This window comes from Pteronotus mesoamericanus, unplaced genomic scaffold (genome assembly GCF_021234165.1).
Source record: "Pteronotus mesoamericanus isolate MK-2021 breed Mesoamerican mustached bat unplaced genomic scaffold, CSHL_Meso_final contig_78, whole genome shotgun sequence".
In the NCBI taxonomy this organism is placed as follows: Eukaryota; Metazoa; Chordata; class Mammalia; order Chiroptera; family Mormoopidae; genus Pteronotus; species Pteronotus mesoamericanus.
Window position 1 is genome coordinate 20,469,489 of NW_026555258.1, and position 26,444 is coordinate 20,495,932.

General features: G+C 41.2%; 1 protein-coding gene across 2 annotated transcripts in view; it reads left to right on the top strand.

Moving 5' to 3' along the window:
- TMEM245 (transmembrane protein 245) overlaps positions 1-26,444 on the top strand; it is a 77,913-nt gene that overhangs the window by 46,116 nt on the left and 5,353 nt on the right. For both annotated transcript variants that reach the window (XM_054584557.1, XM_054584558.1), the window contains 5 exons: positions 1,673-1,795; positions 1,925-2,070; positions 12,601-12,701; positions 14,051-14,225; positions 16,336-16,530. In XM_054584557.1, coding sequence (XP_054440532.1) covers positions 1,673-1,795; positions 1,925-2,070; positions 12,601-12,701; positions 14,051-14,225; positions 16,336-16,530 — 740 coding nt within the window. The remainder of the gene's footprint in view (positions 1-1,672; positions 1,796-1,924; positions 2,071-12,600; positions 12,702-14,050; positions 14,226-16,335; positions 16,531-26,444) is intronic.

Below are 26,444 nucleotides of genomic sequence, written 5' to 3' on the forward strand. Positions count from 1 at the left end.
AATTACCACAGGGCATTTCCTATCAGTGTGACCCAGAAACTATTCAAACTCTTTTTGATAAAAATTCCAAAATGACTGAGGCTCCCAAAAGAATGCTTGTCAAAATCACAAGTGAGGGTATTGTTGGTTTGCTTGGTGGAGTCAGTGCCATTATTCATTCATTCCTTTACCCCACAGGGTCAAACAGTCAATCATGCATATTTTTGTAGGCATTGTGAAACATTTTCAAGATTTTATGTAAGAAGTTTTTGTAAATGAAACCAGTCTGCCAGAATTCTTTTATGAAGACTGAGCTGAGGTTTGCAAGAAATGCCGAAGACAACAAAATGTGCCTTTATAAATGGTACATTTGAGGTAGGAGAGGAATGGATAGGCCTTTCATAGCACAGATGGTGTAACTTGAACATATGATAAAACACAGAACTGCAGTTTTGGAAAGGGCACCAAAATAAAATTAGACGTTAGGAGTTCTGGTTCTGGCTCTAGTTCCACATATTAGCTCCCTGCCCTTGGGCAAGTTTTTAAGACTGAGCTTCAGTTTGCGTAACTATAAAATAAAGATATCATCTGCATTTCTTCTCTTACAGTGTTGTGATGTTTATGGGAGTATTTTGAAAACTAAGGGAAAGTGCTTTTCTGATCATTTTGCTTCCAACATTGTTTTTTATTACTTGGGCAGAATAGAACAGACATTATCATAAGGAAATTCATGAAAAAATAAGAAATGGAAACATGTAGGTTGCTATAAATATTGTACATCTTCCTTTAGTAATATCTAACATAATATTAGTAACCTTTATTTTAATACCTGGTTGTAGTAAATTTGAAGATAATAGATCAGTTGAACTCAGGAGGTCTTAATATAAGGGTCATTGTCTATGTGAGGAATGACCTTCAGCTGCAGAGCTCTGCCCTTGATCCTACTTGTTCATTTTTTTATTGTGATTTTAGTCAAGATGCTTTGGTAGTTGTAGATGAAGCTAAGTTGAAGGTGGCAAGGTGGGAAGAAGCTAATAAGGCAAATGCTAGATTTTCATGAGCACACTTCTGAGCCTACAAGCTAGGTATAACCACAGGTTGCATTTTGACATAACTCTCCTATAGGCATTTTTTCTGTGGTATCATTTTTACATAGTCATAACCATGCTCTATATAAAGTTTTCCTATCCTGTCTTTTAAACTTAGCATTATATCATAAAATACTTTCCTATGCTATAATAGAAATGGTTTTAATGGCTGCCTAATATTTGGAGTAGCTTCACCATAATTTAATCCCTTTCTTTACTAATCAATATTCAAATAATCTCAGATGATTTTTTCATTTAAAATAATACTCAGTTCTTGTCTTTTCCGTTTATGCCACCATATTAAAAGCACACTAGAGCCCTAGCTGTGTAGCTTAGTTGGCGAGAACGTCATCCCAATATGCCAAGGTTGCAGGTTTGCTCCCCAGTCAAGGCACATACAAAACTCAACCAACAAAATACCAACGAATGCATCACTAAGTGGAACAACAAGTTGATTTCTCTCTCTCTCTCTCTCCCCACCCTCCTTTCTCTCTGTCAAATCAGTACATTTTTAAAAAACTGAAAAAAAAACAACCCCACACTAGATACCTGTAGAAACTTATTTCCTGAGGATTAGTTCTGATATTCAGCTTTTCCCCTCTTAGATCTTAGAGTCTCTGTGGATTGTTATGAGCCGGAACGTGAGCCTGCTTTTCACCACTGTCACTACGCTCCTGACCATCCTCTTCTACAGTGGGACGGCCCTCCTCAATTTCGTGCTGTCTCTGGTAGGTATGCAGAGATGTGGGCACATCACATTTCCTTCCACAGGAAAGCAGTGTCTTGGTTCCATTTGTGTTTCCTTCCTGTCATTTCCAAATGTGATTTTTTAGGAGATGCTGTCCTTTGTTTTGCAGATAATTTTCCTGACCACACTATTTTATCTGTTAAGTTCCAGTGATGAGTACTACAAGCCAGTGAAGTGGGTGATAAGCCTGACACCACTCTCTCAGCCAGGTCCTTCCTCTAATATTATTGGCCAGTCTGTGGAAGAAGCTATCAGGTAGGGACACGATTTATGCTGTTCTTCCTTCAGAAACTTCTCCATGAGAAGCCTGTTTTCTGTCTTGAGCCTTCCTAGTAACTTTCAGTGTTAAACTAGCAAGGGAACTGGCATCTTCAAAATTTTTTATCTCCTTTTGAGCGAATAATGTGAGCAGTACAAATGTTGGTAAGAAAAAATTTCAAAACAGCTTCGAATCCTATTCCCAAGCCTGTGGTTTACAAAGATTTCATGGCCTGTCCCCATCTGTTTTCTTCCACAGGCTCTTGCTCCAGCTGCTAATCATTATGTCAGGTGCTCAGGAAGCCCCCTTCTCACACACACACCCCTCACCTTCTCTCCGAACCCTCCTTTTGTCCTCAGGAGTTCCAGCTCTGCTCAGGTGGCCTCCCTCTTTTTTCCTCTCTCCCTCTGCAGGGCTCGGTGCGGTACTGGCCATGCAAAGTTTTTAGGTATCTCTTAGGTATCTCATAGGCTCTGTGTGTGTTGCAGATTCTGGCCAGAAATTTCCATCCTGTCTTCTGGGACCAGGTATTGCAGGCTTGGTTTCTGAATGAGATGATTCTTCAACGTTTATTCTTCCTCTGGCCTTTCCATGTCACAGGCTCCTGCCCCCCTGTTCTTTTTCCTCCTCCTCATTTCCAGGAGGGAGAGGCCTATTGAAGGCCCACCCTTGTCTCATCACTCTGAATTTACCATGAGCACTTCAGTACATTTTTACTTTTTATGAATAGCTGCTACTCATGGTAAATTCTCATCTTATCCGTTAGAGCTCCTTTTTCTAATTAATTGTTAGCCAGTTGATTGCAAATCTCTCTTGAATAGGGAATCTTTGGCTGGCATTTCTTTTTCCACGTATTTGTAAAAATTACTATTGTTTGGAACCAGTCTTCTGCAGAAATCTTAGTTTGATGTGATAATCCTGTCTGATTGAGCTTGGCTTATTTTTTCACTGTACTCATGGAACAGCTGGTGAGGATACCCCTTTGATCTTTGGAAAGCCCTCTTACATTCAAAGAGGGTGAATGCAGCTGAAATCTCTTCTCTCTGGAAACTTTGGTAGTTTTTCTCATGTTTTCCTAATAGGAAAGCCTGGGTAAAGTCTTACCAGTATCTTGCTTCCTCGATTAGACTGGCCATGCAAAGTTTTTAGGTATCTCTATTGGTTTTTTTAATTTTGAATTTTAAAAAAAGTTCTTATCCACTCTGGTGCCCTTGGGTATCCATGTGGGGCCATCCATGTAAATATTCCAAGTTTGTGAGCTTTCAGGGTGAAGCTATTCTTCACAAAGAACTTACTGGTTTTAACATGTCTTTTAAGCCTATATGACTTAATTATCATCTTGACTGAGTAAATGAATGATGAAAACTCCAGCAATAGAGTAACTTTAATTTATCCAAGTGAAGTCTATCTGACTCAAAAAAAATTACCACAAAGGAAATTAACCTATCTTCCCATAAAATAAAGCTGTTGAATCAACCATCTCACAGCCTGGCAGAATCCTCTAGTCAGTGTGACTTAAGCCAAGCTTTACAGAAAACTGCCTACCTTATCCATAAAGAACTTCAAAAAAGATTATACTTTATTTTCCTAAAGTATTCTCTATTGGCACTGACTTTTACTCTCACAAAAGGTTTTCTACCTTCATCTCAGTTTTTGAATTTTCTCTTGTTCTGTGCTCTTAGAGTGAACCAGTTGCTGACCACTCTTTGAATGTTGGTCATTCAATCACCTCTTTTTCTATGGCATGTTTGGTATGAAAACCAAGTTACCTTTTGTTTTAAACCTAATTCTTTAATGTCATGGTTGCTTGGAACGGGTGAGCAGAGCTGTGGTCGTCACCTCGGTGCAGCTGATTGGAAGCCCATTACCCTTCTGGTACACCACGACGCCTTCCAGCGAGAGCCAGCTGGTTGGGGGAGAAGATCATGAGTTAAATTTGTGGTTCTGTTAAGACAAGTCAGTGGACACATGATGCTGACAGACAAAAATTCAGGTCTTTGGCTCAGGAGGGAATTTGAGATTAGGAGAGTGTGGTCACCTACAGAGATACTAGGAAATGAGTGTCTTTTGCACACACTAATCATGCACTCTTAACAGGTTCTTGTCTTGGTTCCAGAGTGTGCTTGTACAAAACACATTTATTTTATCATCTTACTTTTAATGCAGGGAAAAATTTTTAAAAATCCTTAGGACCAGAACTAAAATCCTAATGGTTCTCAAAACTGATAGGTTTTTATGAGTCTGAAAATAATGGTACGGACTAGAGAACTTGTTATATAGCCTGGGCCACTTTTCTAACCACAGCTATATCAAGTCATATAAATTAAAGCTTGTAATTGAGGATGATTTTAAGCAGTCTGAGTACTTTTGGTCTATTTTTGTCTTTACTGGGTCAAATTCAAGACTTAACTAAAAGTGTATAGGGTTTAATATAGATGCCTCTGAAGAACCTTCTCACATGTGTGAGAGCAGTGGGTTCTAGTTCCTAAGAGCTCTTGTCAGACTTTTCATTCTGAAGGATTGTGTTCAAGATGGAATATATTTCTTCATGGAGGAGGAACATTGTAAGAGGAAAAAATATTATACAAATGATTATGAAAATATTATAGTGTTCTGGGTATGTAGTTTGGTTTGCAAATTACTAATAATATCAATAAGCATCAATCTTTAGTCATTATTGATGTTGCAGTTAAACCAGTCATTAAACTCATTTTATATGGTCCATTAATAAATTTAAAAGTGGAATTAAAATTGGGAGTTCTCTGCATGACCAGACAGTGAAAATGTCTTTGTTCTTCAAACTTCGCCTTTTGAAATACATGGCTATATTTTAATCACTGTCTCATTGAATTTTTGAAACTTAATTGTTTTTGCAAGTCGGAATAAGTATTCTAAAATAAATACGTCTGCAGTCGGGTTGTCATTTCATGAACTTTTGAGTCAGTGGCATGCATCCTTCATCCCCAAACCATTTTCCTCCCCTCAGAGCATGTTGTGTCCTGAATGTTTGCACCGCACCCTTCTTCCCTGATGCTCCCATTCTGCTTGCTCTGGTGGAGATATTGCACATTACTAAGTTGCATGTTTCACGGCCTCAGTGCAATTTAGTGTGTGTGATATTTTCACATGAGTGCATGCACACGGGTATGGCTCTTGCTTGTGGGATCACAGCTTTTCAGTGCCAGTGGGTGGGAGTCCTACTGATGAATTTGATGCGAGAAGTACGTATTGTGAGATTTTCATTTGAAAAGTGAACATGCTTCTCCCTTTTATCCCTCAGTTTTGTTGGATTAAAAGTGTTTGGGTTTTAAAAAAATCAATGTTGGTAATTTAGTAAATCACTATTTCCGTTTTTTACTTGGAGCAAATTAAATGTTCATTGGCAAGAGTCTCATGGATTTAAGGTGTAAACGTAAGTTTAAAATGTGTAAGGATGAGTTTAAAGCTCTTAGAAAATGTATTTTCATTTATTGAAGAGAGATCACTCTTAACATTGGAATTGAGAGACAGAATCTCATGCATAGTTAAGAAATTAAAGTTCTTAAATAATGTAAGTAATAATAATTATTACTTTAATTATTTAATGATAGTTTATAATTATAAATAAATTACAATTTAATTATTTAATAATAATTAAATAATCAGTAAATATAATGCCTATTTACCCTACTTGATTAGTCTAATAAACCTAATCTTTTACTTAAGTTTCCAAGGAAATGACTTTAAAAACTTTGTCTTGGATTTAGTTTCTCATTGCGTTACTTTAAATATTGCTAAATTTATTTTAATAGGGTCATACTAGAACTAGTGTTGAGATACAGGTGTTCACTACTTGTTTATATAATTGAAACAAACCCTTGTTAATTTTTTGCTCAGCATTCGAGTGCGCATCCATAATGACTAGGCATTGTCGAAGACACAAAACCATGTATTAATGAGATAAAGCTACTGAGTTAGTATTCTTGTTGCCAAGGTCTCTGGGTGATCTCCTGTGATGCCATGGTTGTATGCCTCTGTGTGTCACCTGCCTCCAGTGGGAAGGGGAGGTTTCCATGTTAGTGCTTGCTCCCCATGCCTGTCAGCAGTGCTGAAGATCTGCACGCGCGCACACAGCGTGACTGTTCCCCTCTGGATTGGGAACTCCGGTGTTCACCAGGTTTCTGTACATTTTGCTGCAGACCTGGGATTCTGGGGCAGACGGACCAGGAAGGGGAAGGAGCTGTAACTTCTCAAGAGGGTAGGTAGTAATCAGAGGAGCTGGGAGGGGGATACTTTACCCAGCTGCTGATTTTATACAGTAGCCTTCCAGTTCCGCTTTCCATGGTATCAGTGACCTATGGTCAACTGTGGTCTGAAAATATGACATGGAAAATTCTAGAAATAAACAATTCATAGGTTTTACATTGTGTGTCGTCTGTGGAGTGTGATCTTACGCTGTCTGGCGTCGTCCCACCTGGGTTGTGAATCATCCTTTTGTCAGCATCTCCATGCTGTGCTTGCTCCTGCGTTAGTCACTTAGTACCCTTATTGGTTATCAGATCGGCCCTTGGGATATGGCAGTGCTTGTGTTCAGGTCACCCTTATTTTACTTAAAATAATGGCCTCGAAGCAGGAGAGTAGTGATGCTGGCAATTTGGTAATGCCAAAGAGAAGCTGTCGAGTGCTTCCTTTAAGTGAAAGGGTACGTATGTATAGGGAAAAAGCCATAGTGTATGTAGAGTTCGGTACTGTCCTTGGTTTCAGGCATCCACTGGGGGGCTTGTGCCGTGCGCCCTGCGGATAAGGGAAGGCTACTACAGGCTCTGTCCTTGGAGGCTGGTCGGCCTGCCTCCACTAGCTCACCCACATAAGATGCAGTGTATTGCAGGGAGTGCCAAGTACTGATGGGTAAAGAGTATCTGTTGTTTCTTGGGGGAATGATAGTCTGATAGTCTTCCTATTTGGCCTTTAGAAAGAAAAGAGGTCAGAAGCAGTGCAAGGAAATGTTAGGAGTAGGCATAAATTTATTGTGGACACATTACTCTCCTTTTCTTCATTTCTTCTCTTCCTTAGACGCGAGCTTCCTACTTGTTTGTGGTCAAGGGCCCTGTGTATTGTGAGGGCCTGGAGCGTTACTATGGTTTATTGCTTTCCCTACTCCCTTTTTTTGCTTCAAATCTCATTCCATTGAAAGCAGATTATCTGATAAAATCCTAAGTTGCCTGGCTGGTTTTCTCTCATTCAGTTTAGAAAAGTAACAAGAACAGTATTTTGGTCAGAAACAAGAGAGGGTGATTAGGAAACTTGTGAAAGAGTCACAATTTCAGCTTAGAGTTTATGAAGAATGAAGATAGAGGCTATACAGATGAAGAAGAATTAAAATTCTAACTAATGATTTTAAATTAGTTCAAGCCCCCCCCGTGCAGAGGAGTTAGAGACATAGTTTTGTACATGAGGCATGGGCACACACATCCGTGCTGCAATACAGTATAAATATACAATAGCATTTATTAGGGAAAAGCGCAAAAGCAGGCAAAGAGCTTGGACCTGGAACTCTTCTTCACAGGTATATGCGTTGTTGGGGACTAACTGGATTGGGTGCACTATGGCTTACCTTCCAGTAGGGGGCACCCTGCCCCAGAACAGTCTACATATGACGTGGGGTCTGGCAACATCTATAGGACTTCTAACAGTGGAAGGTCTCTGAGTGAGGGTGTGACTTTGTAGATTCCGGGAGCCTCCAGCTCAGTGGCTGGTAGCAGTCTCTTCTTCCATTGAGCTAAGTCAGGCCTGCCGAGTCAGCACAGCTGAGCTCCCAAAAGAGAGGAGGAAAAGAGCCTCCAGAGTCTTCTGAATTTAATTCTCTTCAAAAGCCTGGAGATGTAATTAGAAAACAACTCAATAATCTTTGAGAGACACTGAAAGGGCCAGTCCCAGAAGACTGAGCACAAGCGCTATTCAAAACAGGGGATTGAGGTAGAAAGTGGAGAAACACTGTGTTTCATACACATTAGACTGGTGAACTTGACTAGGTTTTCTGTAAATTTCTGGAGTAGAGGCTTGATACATGGTTGTGAGCATTTATGAAGGGAAGGGCAATGGCTCACCTAGCACAAATCATACGTAACCACTCTTGGAAAATGCCACAAGTCATAGCTGTTGTGATTTTTGTAAGGGATTTGATGAAGGGCATCATAATGCCTGTCTTGTTGGCAAGATGAGAAAATACTCCTTCAATCTGAGGATCCAAAAAGTATTGATTAATGGGTTGATATCAATGAGAGGATGATCTTTCATGGGTATGATTGTAAAAATGTACTTGCATTGGTTAAACTAATGATTCCTGGTAACCCATTCAGACTGTATTGTTCATGTCATTAGTTATATGCCAGATAAAGTTTTCATTATGAAAGTAAATTATTCTAGCAAACTTTGAGTTTTAGGTTCCTGAGTGCTTGATTGCATCCTCAGTATTTTGGGTTATTGCTCATGTAGGCTGATCAGTACCTTACAATTTAAAATAATTAATCCAAAACTTTGTGGTATGCTACTTGATTTTCAGCATTGTCATACCCTGTACCTCTTTTGCACAAAGCAAAAATAAATATACTTCCAGAACCTACAAGGAGAAAAGAGAAACTATGGGCATTATTTTTAGCCTCATTATAATGCTAACTGGAAATAATGACACCATTCTGTAATGGCCCCAACTTAAGTGAGTGCTTACTGTGTACCAGAGACTAAGTTTAGCGCTTTAACTGCATTATTAATCTTTATGATAACACTATGAAATGACTACTGTTCTCTCTATTTTACAGTCAAGGAAAGTGAGGCTCAGAATTTATATAGTTTTCAGGGTCATGCCACTATGAAGTGACAGAACTGGAATTCCAAAGCAGTTGGTGACAAGCCAGGACCGTTTCCGGTCCCGTGACTCCCATTGCCCTGTTCTTTCCACTGTATTCATGCCTTACTAGTTCTCCTTCCTTAACATTTCTCTTTCATTTACTTCGTTCTTTTCCTGTCTTCTCCCTCACTGTCACTTCTTTGGTTCCCTCTGCTCTGTCTCTCAGTGGCCTCCTAAGCACTGAGCCCTTGGCCGCCAGTCTCATCCCTTTTTTCAGTGCACCCTCTACCCTAACATTTGTGTCAAGCTCTTTGTTACACGATGAGTATGTAATTTCACCGATTTCCTGTTAGGTCCCCTCATTCATCCAGAAAAGTGACCTCTGGTCAGAAATCAAGTACATTGGTTAAACTGGGAATGTAGTTCAGTTCAAAACAAAACAAAACAAAACAAAAAAACCTGGCTGGTGTGGCTCAGTGGATTGAGCACCAGCCTGTGAACCAAAGGGTGACTGGTTTGATTCCCAGTCAAGGCACATGCCTGGGTTGCGGGCCAGGTCCCCAGGAGGGGGATATGTGAGGGACAACCACACACTGATGTTTCTCTTCCTCTCTTTCTCCCTCACTTCTGCTCTCTCTAAAAATAAGTAAATAAAATCTTTTTTTAAAAAGCCTTCAAATGAGGGCCTGAGCTATTTCAAAGGAAAAGGCAGGAATAACCCACTCAAAATTGTTGGATCTGTACACTGGGTCGCTCTGGTGTACTGCCTCCCAGTCCAGGCACCCAGCTCACTGAAGGCAGAGTAGATCACAGGAATTCTACCTAAAGTTGTGCCAACAGGCATGGGTGTACGCACTGTGAGCGTCCTACGGGGCTTGTCTCATTGCTCCTCTGTGCCTCTGCTCCTCACCCCTGTGATCTACTTCTGTTTTCCTGAACACTTCACTCTAATAGGATGAGTAGGACCACAGTTTGAAGAAGTGTATAGTGAGTGCCAGTTCCCCTTTGGACAGGATAGCCATTATCCAGTCAAGGTCCTGGCCAGGGCCAGATTCAGGCTATAATGCGACTGGCCAGCCTCCTGTTGGGTGGCCTCTTGGCTGTGAGGACCATTAAGTACCCAGTTGACCTGCATGAGAATATATTAATAATATATAAATCTGCGTACCAGAAATAAATTTTCATCCCATGTCTTGGCCTTTAGTGAACTGGGTGCTTAGATTTAGAGTTAGTATACCAAAGGGTGTAGTACATAGATCTAGAAACACATGATAATCTGTTTTCTTGCCTTCTAGAGGCTACTTGCATTCCTTGGCTTGAGGCCTCTTCCTCTGCCTTCAAGGCGAGTTCACTTAGTATCTTCATACCTCTTTTTCTCTCTCACCTCTACTTCTGTCCTTGGCTTCTTTCCTGATTCTCCTATAAAAAAGGCAAAGCTGAAGAAAGTGTATACAGTGGCTTACAGAGATTCAGGTTTAAGAGGGATTGGCTATAAAAGGGCATGAGGAACACTTTTTGGGTTGATGGAAATGTTCTATATCTTGATTTTAGTGGTGGTTATGAAACTGTATACATTCGTCAAAATTTACTGAATTATATGTGTAAAGTTGGTGAGTTTTATTGTGTCTAAATTATAGATCAGTAAAGCTGATACAGAAAAAAAGAAGAAAAATGGGTAGGAATTTCAGGGAATTAAAAAATTCTCCTAATAAATTGTTAGAGGATTTTCCCTGCTGTTTTATCAGATCATAAGTAATAAGATACAGGGGAATATATTGTGTTTTCCTCCCTCATTGGGGTATATGAATATGTTTGGTAACTGCAAACAATATATAATGAGTTGAGGGTCCATAAAATTACTTGAATGTTGCCCTAGTGAGGATATGATGAACAATCAATATTCCCAAAGACAGAAGAAAGAAGACTGTGCTGTTTCCTGAAGTTGTCTTTTTGGATTCAGTGTTGCTTACTTCCCACCCAGACAGGTGATTCTGTTGTGATATTCTGTTGCACCTTTGATGTCAACTTATTTTCCGCTTCAAATTGTTAAAATAACGTAAGCTTAAAAAAAGTAATGTAAGGTTGAAGAAAGTACTACATCTACATTTTTTCTCATTGACTTTATTCTGTACTTTTTTCGTCAGATTTATTCTCATTAATCTCTCTCTCTGATATTTGATCTAATTATTATTTCCTCCTTCTCAAAAGCCTCTTTCTCCCTTGGTCTCTGGAAAGACTACAGTCTAGTGATTTTCTTCCGCCTCCAGAAATGATTTTGTTACCTCTTTGGCTGGTGTATCTTTGTCTGTAGGTCCTTTATGAGAACACAGCCCATTGCCCCATTTCCAAGCTTTTCGCCTGGGATATCTTATCCTTTCCTGTGATTAATCCATTCTGGTCCATCTGAAATCTTCTGTCCTCTGTTAAGCCTTGTCTCTTATTTCCAGCTACTTTAGGGTACTGTCATCATCCTTTTTTCCAGCTGTTGACCAAACTAAATGTATTGCCTTTCGTTCGATGTCCTCTCCCATTCTGCGTGCTCCACGGCTGTGGGGCGCTGCTGTTCTTCCTGCTCTGCCATTGCCCTTTCCGCTGTCTCCTCTACTCCGTTACTGTTCAGATCTTTTCCATTTCCTGGGGGTCGTCTCCCTTCCTTGTAGGTCATTTTCATAACCACTTTAACCTGTGTCCTTACTGTCAGAGGCCACATGGAACATTTAAGACATTCTTGAGCAAAAGCTGCTGGTATGAGTGATGAAGAGGGTTTCACAATTTGGGGAGCCCCTTTGCCACCAAATCCCTGTGTCCAAACCCTACTAAATGACCGACTCTCACTAGGGTTCAGAGCTTGACCATACTCTTACAGCAAACCTCTGGGGATGCTTTGGAAAAACTTGATGTTTCCTTTTGCATGTTCAGTGTCACCGTTGCTGCCATGGCCTCGTTTTTCCCAGTGCAGATAGCTTTTCCTTTCGTCGTGAGTATACGAGCGCACCTCCCCGGTGCCCTCCAGAGTCAGAATCCTGGTTTTGTAACTGTGCGATAACCTTGTAGTGACTGAAGACTTGCTGCCTTTGTGCTCTCTCTGAGCAGTTCCTTATTTCTCCTCCCTACACACTATTACCTTAATAATTTTCTAATGAAAGGCATAAATGAAGTGGCTGAGATTGCAGATTTTTATGGACTTCAGTCCTATTAACCACTGAATGTGTGTCTCTTTTTACCCCTCTTTTATTTTCATCTCTGATTTTACTTTAGAGTTAATAGAGTTATGCTGTCCCTTACTTGCTCTTCCCAGAGGGGAGGGCTGGCTCCAGCCTGAAGGTCTCAGAGTCTAACGATATTCTCAGAAATACGATATTCACACTTAATTTTTTTTTCATCTATTTTGGCAGTAAAAGAACTGCTTTAGAAGTGAAAAGTTGATGAATTATTTCAGCGACTAGGGTATTTAAAAGTGATTTATTTATCTTCTCATTAGAAAGAAATGTATAGTTTAGAAAACATATTTCTGCATTTTAAAATGTGGTCTTTATATTTCTGTAATAAACAAAATAAAAGCAGCATTCCCAGGCATTGGTAAAATTGAAGCTGTTATTTGATTTGTAACGAAGTAGCCAGAAGCCTAGAAATAGTGATTTTTCTGAATCGCAGTATGCCATGTGTATTTACCTTCGCTTTTTATCCTTGGGCATTCTAGAGGGGTGTTTGATGCTTCCCTCAAAATGGCTGGCTTTTATGGACTGTACACCTGGCTGACTCATACTATATTTGGCATCAATATTGTCTTCATACCATCAGGTAACAACTGTATCATAACTTGCACCACCCTCTGTTTCAGAAAAGTTAAGCCATTTTACATACATTGAGAAAGCTCATTTTCCTCAAATTTAAACTACTGCATTTTGAGATCAAATCTAGTCCAGATTAGGAGCAGAAATATGACTTGTAGTGTTGAGTTATTTCTGTATCCCTAGTAGCTAGAGCAATACCCAGCACATAGAAAGCACTGCATAAGTATTTGTTAAATGAATGAATGCCCCATCACTAAGCACAACACCTAGCACATAATTGGCACTCAGTAAACGTTAGAATCAAATTGATTGGCAGGGAGCAATGAGTTGGCCAAATAGCTTTGTCCCATGAAGGAGACTGTCCCATGGGCAAGATGAGTGCTTCTGAGGGCTCACAAACTCCCTCCACACCTCTTGAGGTCTGTTCTGATAATACGTGCACAAGGATGGTTTAATGACTTTTTTTTACTATTACTCTGTTATCTCTGCTCCTCTCCTTTCATTTTATTCCTTTATTTCTGTGGCCGCGTGTCTTCCTAAATATATCTGCGTTCCACATTTGCCTCTACCGCCATTTTTTTTCCTCTTTGGTCTGTGCTCCTGCCTTTCTTTACATTCCAAAGGTCATTCAGGTTCTGTCCTACTTTCTTGTCCACAAAGCCACCCTCTGACATGCAAGTACCCTCAGAGCCCCTGAGGTGGTTTCATGAGTGTCCTGCGAGGCAAGCAGGAGGTCCTTGTTGCATAGATGAGAAACAGAAGTTTTCCAAAGTCACAGACCTGGTTAATAGAATCCACTTCTGCTTGACTCTAAGGAGAGCCAAACTCTATGTAGTGCACTGTAACATAATGTTCTGGAAGGGGACAAGCTTGAGTTAGGTCCTTCGACTACCTGGGTTTTTGTTATTTTTAAATTACATTTCATTTTTTATTAGAAAGAATCAAGGTAAAGAATATGTAGTCATATCTGAGCTAAAGAGACTAATTTCTGATTTGGCTTTGGGCTCTGCAAATTTTGACCAATGTTCTATAGTTACATTATAAGACTATATATTAACTAATCATTGATTCAAAATAACAGCTGCAAGTTATGAAAATTTTCTTGCTAAAAATTAGATTCATGAAGCAGACACACACTTTAGAAAGATTTTCAATATCAAATTTTAAGATACTGAACCTTCATTTAACTAGCAAAGTCAGTTCAGCAAGGGCACATCATTCCCCAAAAATTTGAGTTGGTATTTAACTTGCTTGATGGAGATTTTTGAGTAAGAGGAGCTAGTGCCTAGGTTCTGTGGTTTTGTTACTGTTTTGAAGACGATGTTCAGTTGCGTTTCCTAATTAATCTTTCACTAGCTCTAGCAGCCATCCTTGGAGCAGTGCCCTTTCTGGGGACGTACTGGGCAGCGATCCCTGCAGTTCTGGACCTGTGGCTTACACAAGGCTTGGGATGCAAAGCTGTCCTACTGCTGGTTTTTCATCTCTTGCCCACATACTTTGTCGACACTGCCATCTATTCTGATATATCAGGGTAAGTGTCCCACGGAACTGCTGGTGAACCACATCCAGGGATTTCTGTGTCCTTTTATAAAGGAGGTTTTTCTTTTTCTTTTGGAGATGGACGGAAGGACAGGTGGTAGAAGTTTTTAGTGAAGTAGCCTTCTGTGATCCCACTGATATAACCAAAGTTTAATTTACTATAATTAATATCATTTGGAAGATATTTTGGTATATGCCTTATTTATGATATATGAGACCATGGGTTAAAATAAAGTTGTGAATAATCATCTGATTTAGTGACATTTAATCTAGAAAGAAATACTACTAGATGTATGTGAAATATTTAATGTAATGAGTTAGTGATTATTTTCAGAACTTCTTTGCTTTTGGAGAAAAACATTATTAGGTTATATGTCTGGCAATTTCCATGTAAAATCAAATCTCATCAAGCTAATATATGACAAACAGAGCTCTCAAGATACTGTATAGTATGATTCTTTGCTGAGTACAAGTTAAATATAAGGCAGAAGCCAAACTTTGGCCAAGTAATATAAAAAATAAATATATATTTTTGTAGGTTTTGATATTTCTTTTAGAAATTGCATTAAACCAAGCCAGTTCTCCTTCAGTTACATATTCAGATTCACATTGCTTATTAAAATCTAGGATGTAACCAAATGTTGAATTTTGATCAGCTTCTCACATTCAGGGTATAGCCTCCTGAAGCTATCATAATAACATACTAAGTTTTCTTTAAGTAACCCAGCATCACAGTAAGGGTAGCTGGGGTCCAAGTTTATAGAAAGAGTACACCTTTCAGTTAATTTGAAATTATGTAAGGACAACTTGTATGTCACTTGTTTTCTCTGTAGTAAGTTAAAATAGAAAACAAATGATGTAGAACTACTCTGAAACCCCAGAAATCCAGAGCAAAAAGCAACAAGCAACTCCTTGAAACAGCCTTATTTATAGGAGCTTTTATGCCTGATACTTGAGGGAGAAAGTTAAGGGTTAAAGGAGAACATCAGAGTGTGGTTGAATAGTGCTTAACAGTTGAAATTTAAAAAGTAGGAATAGGTACACAGTTTATAGCTAAGTGCTTTCATTTCTTTAAACTTTATTGCACATTTTATATAAGGTTTCTAGGTAAAATTTAAGATTTATATGTGGTTTTCTTAATAAAATAATACCTTACTTAACTAGCATACTTAAGACATGAAAGGTTTTGTGTAAATTGTTTTACTTTTTAATAAATTAGGCTTTTATTTAAAAGCTCTCATATTTTTTTAAGCCGTATGGAATATTGCCCTGGATCCTTTCTCAGAATAAGGAAGACAAATAAATATAATGTGTTGGTTTTCTGAAGACTGGCTTACCTTAAATATTACTTATTGAACTATAATATAATACAAAACATCCTTCCAAGTCTTTGTTATTTGCCCCTCACTAAATTGCAGTCATGTGGTTTAAAAACTAGAAACAACCAGAAGCATACCCTTTCCCAAGTCCCCCTGGTGTCAGTGGCCATTGTTACCGTGAGCTGTGAGCTGGGCTGCTGTCGCGTATCGTAGTTCACCCAGTGGTGTGAGTGATACTGTGATAAGCTGGAGGGCAGTGATGACTCGCGTGCAGTCAGACATGGAGTTTTGTGACAGATGTTTTCCTCGTGAGGACTTTTTATCACTACCTACGTGAAAAATTTCATTTTAGGGGGTTCCCAGGAGTCTAATGTATGAGTAGCAGGGATGCCGGTATATTGTCAACTTTAAAAAAGCATAATTGATTAATTACATGCTAAATTGGGCCCACTTAATGATTCTTGATGGAGGTAGACCTAACCCATGACTGATACAATCCAATCCTAAGCCAACATTAACCCACTTCAGGCAACACCATAATGGGTGCAGGTACCAGTTAATATTACTGACTTCACTGCTTCAGTCGTTGGACCTATGTACAAGGTGAATGTCAGATATGTTATGTTCAGTTATCCACACTGAGATTAAGCTAAAGAAAGCTGATAATGTAGTCTAAAGCCTGAGTATTAGAAAATGAACATTGTGTTAGAGAATGTGTTTCAGATTTACTCCTGGGTTTATGTTTGTTAAAAGTCATGAGCTAATCTGTGCCCTTTATTGCAGAGGTGGCCACCCTTACTTGACCGGCTTGGCCGTGGCTGGCGGAGCATACTACCTGGGCCTTGAAGGAGCAATCATCGGGCCCATACTTCTCTGCATACTTGTGGTTGCTTCCAATATCTATAGTGCCATGCTTGTGAGTCCCACGAATTCAGTGCCCACGCCAAGCCAGACGCCGTGGCCTGCTCACACTCAGCGGTGAGTTAAAACAGAATATGACCTTAAACTTTGAGATGAACTACCCTGTCTCTGTCTTGACCTGAGTATTCTGTCAGGATACAGGTACTTCAGTGCTTACACTCTGTTAAAGATTGTAGTAGACATTAGTAAAGTGAAATCATTGGATTTTGTATACCAGGAACAGTTGAAAACTAAATTGGGTCAGAATTGTTAATGTCGTGAATGAGCAAAAATAAATGAAAAATATGAAAGACTGTTTGGGGGCATGATATGCCAGAATAAAGGAGACAGAGGTGCAGGATCATCAAATGCAATGCATGAGTATAATAGGATCTTGGATTTGAAATGGGAAGAAGCTATAAAGAACATTTCTGGAACAATTGGAGGCATTTGAATGTGGACCATATATTAAGTAATATCGTTATACCAATGTTAAATTTCTTAGGTATGATAATAATACTTTGATTATGTGGCAGAATATCCTATAGAGGTGAGATGTCATGATGTCTACAACTTATTTTCAAATAGTTCAGCCAAAACTGAGATAGGGAGAAAGTGACTAGAAAAATGTTAACAGTTGGTGAATCTAGATGGAAGGATATCTGGTTGTTAATTGTACTAGTCTTTCTGACAGTCAGGTTTATACTTTTTCAGAACAGAAAGTTGGGGAAAATTATTTGAGTGCACCTGTATGGAGTTACAAGTTGTTATTTTGCAAATACAGACATTTAAATCATAATTTTCTGGGTGATTTCCCCTACTTTATCATCTAAAACTTCCTTAGAAGTTTCCATGTCTGCTATCATATATTTTTAAGTCTGGTTTATTGAGGTGTATTATTTTTTTTTTTTAAAGATTTTATTTACTTATTTTTAGAGCGGGGAAGAGAGGGAGAAAGAGAGAGAAAGAAACATCAATATGTGGTTGCATTTCGTGTGCCCCCTGCCAGGGACCTGGCCTGCAACCCAGGCATGTGCCCCGCACTGGGAATCAAACCTTTGACCCTTTGGTTCGCAGGCCAGCACTCAATACACTGAGGCACACCATCCAGGGCTATTGAGGTACTATTTATGTAAATAAAATTACCTTTTTTGGTATACAGGTTTATATCAGTTTTCTGTGATCCATAACAAATTACCACTAAGTTAGTGGCATAAAGCAATATACATTTATTACATTCATCTCCGTGGGTTAGGAGACCAGGCGCATTTCAGCTTGATCTTCTGCTTAGGATCTGACAAGGCCGCAGTCAAGGTGTCAGCTGCAGCTGGGGTTTTACCTGTGGCTTGGGGTCCTCTTCTAAGCTTGCTTCTTCTTATTATCAGAATTCATTTCCTTGCAGTTGTAGAACGGAGGCTTGTAGGTCCTGAAGGCTCCCCCACAGGGCCATTCATACATGGATGTATGCTTCTTTAAGGCCCGCTAGCGAGTATTTTTCTGACATCTGTCTCTGCTAAAACCCTTTTTTAAAGGGCCCCCCTGATTAAGCCTGGCCCACCCAGTATGTTTTTCTTTTGATTAAAATCTGCTGATTAGTGACCTTAATTATATCTGTAAAATCCCTTCATTTTTATCATATTAACAATATAATTATATCAGAAATCAGATATGTTGGGCTCTTGGCTCATAATAAGAGACCCTCGCTTAAGAGCTGTGGGTAGGTTGTATGTGTTACTGTAACACCATCTGGCAGGGCCATTGTCTTGTGCAACCTTCCATGTGAGTGCTTTTTGGTTCCCCTTTGGGGCTAGTAAATTCCTCAGAGAAAGATCTTATAATCTCCTGCCTAGAGGCTGATGGCTTGGCTGCCGACATCCTGGAAGCAAAGGCGGGGAAAGGGACTGGACCTTGTTCAAGACATAAACATTCACTTAATCACCCACTGTCAGCATGCTTCCCCGCCCTCATCTCTTCCTGTTGTTTCCTAGGCCAGAGACTTTTTGTCTTTCCTTCTCTAGACAAGGGGAAACTCATTTTCTGCCAAGGATCGGGGCAGTTGCTTGGCTGGGTGGAGGTGGGTGAGGATGCTGGAGCAATGGGTCTTGCTGCTTTTGAAGCAGACTTTAAAGTGGTTCTGTGTGTAGCCCCACCTTCAGCCGCACCTCAGAGCTACTTCATGTCGCCAGTTCCTGAGCCTCCTGGGGGACTTTGCTGACTCTCCCGTGCTGACGTTAGATGGCTTTTGGCTTTTCCCACTGCTGGCCCGGGGTTCTGCTTTTTAGGGTGCACTGGGACATAGCAGTTGTCCCTCTGCTGTCCGCCTTCTAAAAGTTTGTTGCTCTTACCTCTTAAGTGCTCTTTGGTTTCCTTTTTTTCAGGTAGATTTATGACTTTAAAAAAACCCACGTATACTGGCATTCTAATGGGGTTTTGAGAGGGCCTAAAGGAAATGTGCGTTGAATACATCCCTCTTTAGTGGGAAGTCTAAATGACATCTTAAATAGTCATAAACACAACCACCAGTGGTGTTTATTGGGACTTGCTTGTGTGCCAATCTCTGTGATAAATTTTACATCCATGATCCTATTTTACTTAACCTGTCCAGTGTTTTCATGAGATTAGGAACGGTGGTTTTTCACATTTTGTAGGTGAGAAAATCAAGGCTTCAAGAGGATAACTTGCTTGTAGTCACTTAGTTAAAAGACAAGTGAGCTGGTGTGTTTCAGCTAAAGATCTTGCTTTTTCTTCACAAACCACCCCTTCCCCAATTGAAAAAACACTCTCCTGCCCTTGCTGGCATGGTTCAGTCGGTTAGAGTGTTGTCCTATAAACCGAAAGGTTGTAGGCTCGATTTCTAGCAACATGCCTAGGTCACATACCTAGGTTGCGGGTTTGGTCCCTGGTCTGGGTGCCTGCGAGAGGTAACAACCAGTTGACGCCTCTCTCTCACATAGGTGTCTCTCCCCCCGCCCGCCCCCCCCACCCCCCGGCCTTTCTACCCTCCGCCACCCCCCCCCCCCCCCGCCCCCGGTCTCTAAAATCAATAAGCGTCCTTGAGTGAGGATTTAAAAACAAAAAACAAAAAAAAACTCCTTCGTCAGTAAATGCTCCTCTCCACTTACATGTGTCACTCATTGTGTGCTAACCCTTATACTTCCCATCTTCCCATTCACCATCCTTCCCTCAAATCTGTCCTTGCCTCCTCCTCCTAGTGCCTCCCTTGGCCTAAGCTGCGTGCCGGTGCTGGGTTTCTCGCCTGGACTGCCCTGGTCACCTTATTACTCGCTGCTCGCTGAGCCTCTGCTCTTTGTACTCCAGGCCGTTCTCCGGTTCAGGATGGAGGCACATCCCACTGTGGTGGTTTTACCAAAACCGGCCTCCCATTGGTTTGAGGAGGAAGATGAAAATCCTCGATGTGGCTAAGGCGGCCCTCCCTGGCCTGACCCGGCCTGCCTCGCTGGAGCTAAGACATTCCCCCACGCCCTCCGAGCTGCGGCCCCAGGCCCCGCTCCACCCCTGGGCCCTCGTCCATGCTGCTTTCTCCCTGTGGACGGTGTTCCCATCCACCAGTGTTCCTTGCTTAATTAACCTCAATCATTCTTTAGATCCCAGAGCAAATGTCAGCTCATCAGAGAAGCCTCCTTTATGCCCCAAATTAGGTTACGTCCTTCCTGCTAGTTTAATACTCTTACTCTGGACAGCACCTTGTAGCTCTCCTCTGTAGTACACGTCTCAGTTATCCTCTTGATTGCGTGTCTGTCTTGTCTTTTCCCACTTGGCTGTGGCTGCTGTTACTGCAGGGCCATGTCAGTTTTCGTTACTGATGTATCCACAGAGCCTGTCAACAGTGTTTTGTGCTTGGAACGTGTTCAATTCCTAGTTGAAGGAACTAATGGGCTGTGAGGGAATAGTCTCTACAGAGGCATCGGCTGTGGAAGGACTCAGCTTGGCTTGGGAACTGATGTTGTTACAGTGTGATAATGGAGGCTGGGTGGTGCGCCTCGTTAGGCAGGCCTAACCCTCTAATTGCTGACGGGGCCCTGGTGGCCTTGCAGACCCGCTCGCAAGCCTCTTTCAGGGCACCACCATCCATCTTCAGACAGGCGATCAGCGTTCCTCCCAGGGAGAGGTGAAGGAGGGCGGCCCCCTGTCCGCAGTGGTGGGTGCAGCATTTGGTGGTGGTCAATGTTGTGGACACAGCACAGCCTCAGGCGCCCTGCGGTTTGGGGCTGATTCTGTTTACACTGGGGTTGTTGGAAGTGGGAGGAAGGACAAAACACTCCTGCGATCACGCGGCTTAGAGTACTTTCTGGATATTTGGACAGGGTAATCAGACTTGATTTGTTGTACTTACCCCATTGCCACCAAAAACTGAGCAGCAGTCCCTGAATAGGAAAGCTCAGAAAACCCCAGAAGGAGGAAGGAGACTGGCCCAGGGACTCTTCCCTTAGGACAGTTCTCTGCATTAGTTTTCTTTTGCCCTCGGTCACACCTTGACACTACCAAAGGTGACCGTCGAATGTGGTCCTTTAGGAACTCAGCTTTATCTTTCTCTAAAAAAGAGATACTAATAACTTATCGGTATTTTGAGAAGAAAATTTTTTTTTTGGTTTTTGCAAAATGAGATACGGAGATGTTCTCCAAAGATGACAGTGTTTTTGGAGAACCTGCAGTCCTTTCCATTAACCTTAGAATATGTGTTGGAGTGTACTTCCCATCGTCCTGGTTTGGAATAAAGAGGGGGGAAAGAGAAACCTGGAGCTGGGCAGGGAGCTGCTGGACTCAGCCTCTGTTGACTGTTGCCTCCTCTTTGGCTCTGTTGCTGATAAGTTTCTTGAATGTGTTCATTCGTCTGTATTTCCAGTGGGTGACCCCGCGCTGGGATTATTTCAGTAGCCTCCTCACCGGTCCCTGCCCCTCTAGTCCTGCTTCCTCCAGTCTGCTCTCCATCGTGCAGCGAGGGAGACCAATGTTCTGCCACCCCAACATACGCCTTTTGGGATATTGACTTTTAAGCTGGTTGTTAATAAACAAGAGACTCAGAAAGAACCTTGGGCCTCCCCCCTTGCCTGCCTAAAGGAATTCAGATAGAAACACCTGCTTACGGGAAGGGAACACCCCCTCAGCATCTTAATAAAAACTAAATGTGGCAGACAGGGAGAAATCTAGCAAAGCCTGTTTGTTGAGCTTCCTTCTTTGTCCCATTGTCTCTGGGTGGCCCTGCAGGAATTTGTTTACCTGGGGTTTGCTCTTTCTCAGCTACCTGTGAATTGCCTGCTTTTCCTCGTGATGTTGTGGAGGAGCCTAATTCCCACTGGCAACATGATGTCCCTGCTATGTGTCCCCATAGCATGTTATACTTCTCCTATTGGACTTAATATGTATGATATAAGTGTGTGCTTAATTAATTGTCTCTCTCACTAGCTGGTAAGCCTTCTGAAGTAGGAACTATGTCAAACCTGTTTACCACGGTTTTACCATTCCTAGCATGGTGTTTGGCACATAGAAAGTGCTCAGTGAAAATCTGATGAGGTAATAGGTTAGTGAAACGAAAAGAAGACTTGATCAAAAGACTATTGCACTGAAACCTTGAGGTTCATAAAAACAGATGAAACATAGTAAGCCTCAGCTTTAAAACTTTATTCCATATTTGTTGCAAGGAAGAGGGTATGCGTAATAGTAATGACGTGATAACAATAGTGATCACAGGTTTTGTGCCTGTGTGCTGGTGAAGGTTTAGGAACTCAGCTTGCCCAGCCAACTAAAGTTAAATTAGTCACTTTAAAGCGTTGTATTTCTAAATGTTCAAAGTTTATTCTGCATCTCTGGGAGGCCAAGGGTCAACAGCTCTTGAGTTTTTAAGTTAGAGAAGATTTAAAGATTTTCATAAATGAAATTTTTAAAAATTGGGTTGAAATTTTTTGGGAAGCAGACCCCAGAACGTTTTCAGTGAGCACAAGGTTGCTCCTTGAAATGTAAATGAGAAAGCACACTGCACAATCCCCATTGCTATTAAAGGAACAGCTGTCATCTGTTCCCCCGCCACGTGTGGTCCCACTGTGCATCGCTTGTTCCACCGCGGGGCTCTTAGGAGCATAGTAGTCCTTATGGTTTAGGAAAGAAGACTGTATTTTGGGAGTTCAGATAAGATATTTACCATTTTTAGAAATACTGTCAGTGTAGTCTTTATTTCTTTGTTTCCTCCTAATGGAGAGAGTTACAATTATAAGAGTCTGCTAATTAGCTCTGTGCCTCTTGACGAGGCCAGAAAGAAATCAGAGAAAGACAAATACCTTGTGATCTCTCTTACATGTGGAATCTAAAAAGTAAATAACCAAGCTCACAGATAAAGACAACAGTTCGGTGGCTTCCCGGGAAGGGGGGTACAAACAGGGGATGAGTAAACAGTTGTGGGTTTTTTTGTATTTTTAGTTAAAATAAGTACAATTTTTAAAAGAAATTATTTCTCCATGTCTAGGTTATGAGTTTGTTTTCCAGGAGATAATTGGAAGTTTATTTAAGATCAATGTTACATCTATAGAATTTTATACACATACCACCATCATCACCCTAAACATCTAAAGACTATATAATGTTGAGCCCTGGCTGGTGTGGTTCAGTGGATTGAGCATCAGCCTGCGAACCGTAAGGTCACTGGTTCAATTCCTGGTCAGGGCACATGCGTGGGTTGTTGGCCAGGTCCTCGGTTATCGGCATTAAACAACCAATCGATGCTTCTCTCCCTCTCATTCTTCCTCTCTCTAAAAGTAAATGAATAAATAAATTTTTAAAAAGAATATATAATGTTGAGATGGAGAACTCTTAGTAACTATTTTCTCAGCTTGCTTAATTTTGTTTTCTTTCTTCTGAGTCCATTTGGAGGCTTTCTTGGCCTGGGGGCAGAACTGAATAGTAGGTATGAATTTCAAGGTTACAGCTAAGCTTACTTGTCAACAGAAGGCAGTCACTAGGCAAGCCACAGTCCTAATCTTATTTCATGCATCCTTGCCCTGAGGCAGAACATTTCATTCATAATTTAGAGGAATTTAATAGAGATTAAAACTTTGCAGGTATCTTAGAAATTTGAAAAGATGTCAAAGGATGAATTTAGCAACCTGTTGGGTGGGTGTTGGAAATGCTTTGTAGTATTAGTCAGTTTTTGGTTATCGGTTGTAGAGCTTTTCCAGGGCTTCACAGGATTGAGTGCTAGCCGAGATTCTTGTTGTCTGAGACAGCTGGTAGTCAACTTTGCCTCCATACAGATGTTAAAACACAAATTTTGGTGAGACTATGAAAAATAGACATGTAAATAGATATCTAGAGCAGTGGTTGGGGGTGTGCAGTTTTGCTCCCCTTAAAGGACATTAGCCATGTCTAGACACCTTTTGATTGTCACAACTGTGGTGGGTAAAGACAGGGATGCTGCTAAACATCTTATAATGCACAAAAATGTCAATAGCGATGCTATTGAGAAACCTTGATTTGATAGACAGATATTAATACATATAAAGCATGTGTGTGTATATAAACCTCAGTTTGGTGGAATTTTTGCCAGAGTAAAAATATTTAAGGAAACAGTTCATTTCGTTTCCTAGACCTATTAGCATATATACAATATGGTGGTTTTAGCCATGTCATAAACCCTGTTAAAGCCACAGGAGCCAGGCCAGGAAGTTCACTCACCTCTTCCTCCAGGCTGTTCCTTTGGAAGTGGAGCTGTGCTAGTTAGAGGCACGCCTCAGACAGACACTTAGGGCACCACCCATTGAGAGAGCCTCAGGATAAATGAACATCCTTGATGCAGTCTCTTTTCTGTGACATTTGCCCTGTGCCCCTCAGTAGTGAAGTACTCCTAGCATTGTACAAAAGGGTTAGTCCTTAATTGACCTCTCCCCTCTCTGGCTAACCTAATCATCCTTAATATTTATGTGGACTGAAAATTCGAAAGACAAAAGATATAAGAAGTGGCATGGATGTGGATTTGTACCTAATGACAACTTTTGGTCATCTTTTGTTTCTGTAACTGTGAATATTTCCCTGAATTTTTAAGGTCCATTTCTAATGATAAAGTTAAGTAATCTTTTTAATACTTGGTTACAGTATGAAAATAAAATTAGCTTTATTTGACTGGTAATCTCAGAAGAAACAACATGGTGTAGTGATGTAGTTAATATAACTTGAAGATTTTAAAATTGTTTTGAGGCAGACTTCTAGTCAAGATGGCGGTATAGTCAGACATGGCTCACCTCTTCACACAACTATATTAAAATTACATCTAAAATATAGAACGATCATCACTCAAAACTGTCAGAAATCAAGCTGAATGGAAGTCTGACAACTACAGAATTAAAGATGCCACATTCACAGAGACTGATAGGAGGGCCGTAGATGTGGAATGGTCTGGTCCCACACCCGTGTGTGGTGGATAAAAATTCGAGAGGGATATCTCAGGAGTGAGGAGTCGCAGCCCCACACCCGGCCCCCGAGCCTAGGGTTCCAGTGCCAAGAAGATAAGTCCCCACAACTTCTAGCTGCAAAAAGTAGCGGGATTGAGTCGGTGGAGGAAACTGCGGAAACCCCAAGTAGTTTGTTTTAAAGAACACACACATGAACTCATCTACTCGGACTCACTCCCTCTGAGCTCCAGCACTGGGGTAGCAGCTTGAAAGGCACCAGTGGTACACAGGGACAAACTGAAGTGTTGCCATCAAGGTGAGCAGAGGCCATTGTCCCTTTTCTAAACCCTCCACCCACAGAGCTGGCAAGTTGGTGCCATATCTGACACTCCATCAACCTGGCTAACACTGTTTGACCCATCTTGGCGCTCCCCAGAGACTTTGCCCTACCCACCTATGGGCCTACCCAAGCTGCTTTTCTATATGAATGGCTGGTGTTGGCTCATGCTTCAAAACTTCCTAAATCCTCTCAAACAAGCAACAGCTGGCCTCCGTGAACCCCAGGCCTGGCATTAGCAGCAGCCAGCCTGGATTCACAGCTTGACTTCACCTCTGGAACCTCCAAGCCCAGCACAAATAGCAGCCTTCTCAGATTTCTTCATAGCTCAGGATGGGTGGCCCTGGGCCAAATACAGGTAAGGGCTGGCCTTGGCCTGCACCACCCTGGAAACCCAAGGGCTAGCACACCCAGTGGACAGCTACAGACCACGTCAGAGCACCACCCCCCTGCTCCTGCAGAGCTGACCCTTCACGGAGGTTTGAGGTTGGTGGTCAGTGGTCACAGCCAATCCTTGCAGCTGACTGGCATGGGGCAAATCCCTCCTGTTGATCCGCTAACAACAACCAAGGCTCTCCTACAAGAGGAGGGTGTACTTAGCCCACATGAAGGGTGCACCTAGAGTACCCAGCATGGGTGATGGGGAGGCTGGGAAGGCTGTGCTACTGGACCCTACAGGACACCCACTATGTTAGGCCACGCTACCAAGTTACAGAGTCAAAGCAGCTCTACCTAATTAGAAACATACACAGGGAGGCTGCCAGAATGAGGAGACAAAGAAACTGGCCCAAATGAAAGAACAAATCAAAACTCCAGAAAATGAGCTAAACAAAGTGGAGATACACAATCTATCAGATGTAGAGTTCAAAACACGGCTTATAAGGATGCTCAAGGAACTTAGTGAAGACCTCAGCAGCCTAAAAAAGACCCAGTCTGAAACGAAGGATACTCGAACTGAAATAAAGAGCAATTTACAGGGAAACAACAGTAGAGTGGATGAAGCTGAGAATCAAATCAATGGTTCTCATAAGGAAGCAAAAAACAACCACACAGAGCAAGAAGAAAAAAGAATCTAAAAAACAAAACAAAACACCAAAACGAGGGTAGTGTAAGCAGCCTCTTGGGCCAACTGAAGAGGACCGACATTTGCATCATAGAAATGTCAGAAAAAGAGGAGAAAGAGCAAGAAATTGGAAGTCTGTTTGAAAAAGTAATGAAAGAAAACTTCATTAATTTGGTGAAGGAAATAGACATGCAAG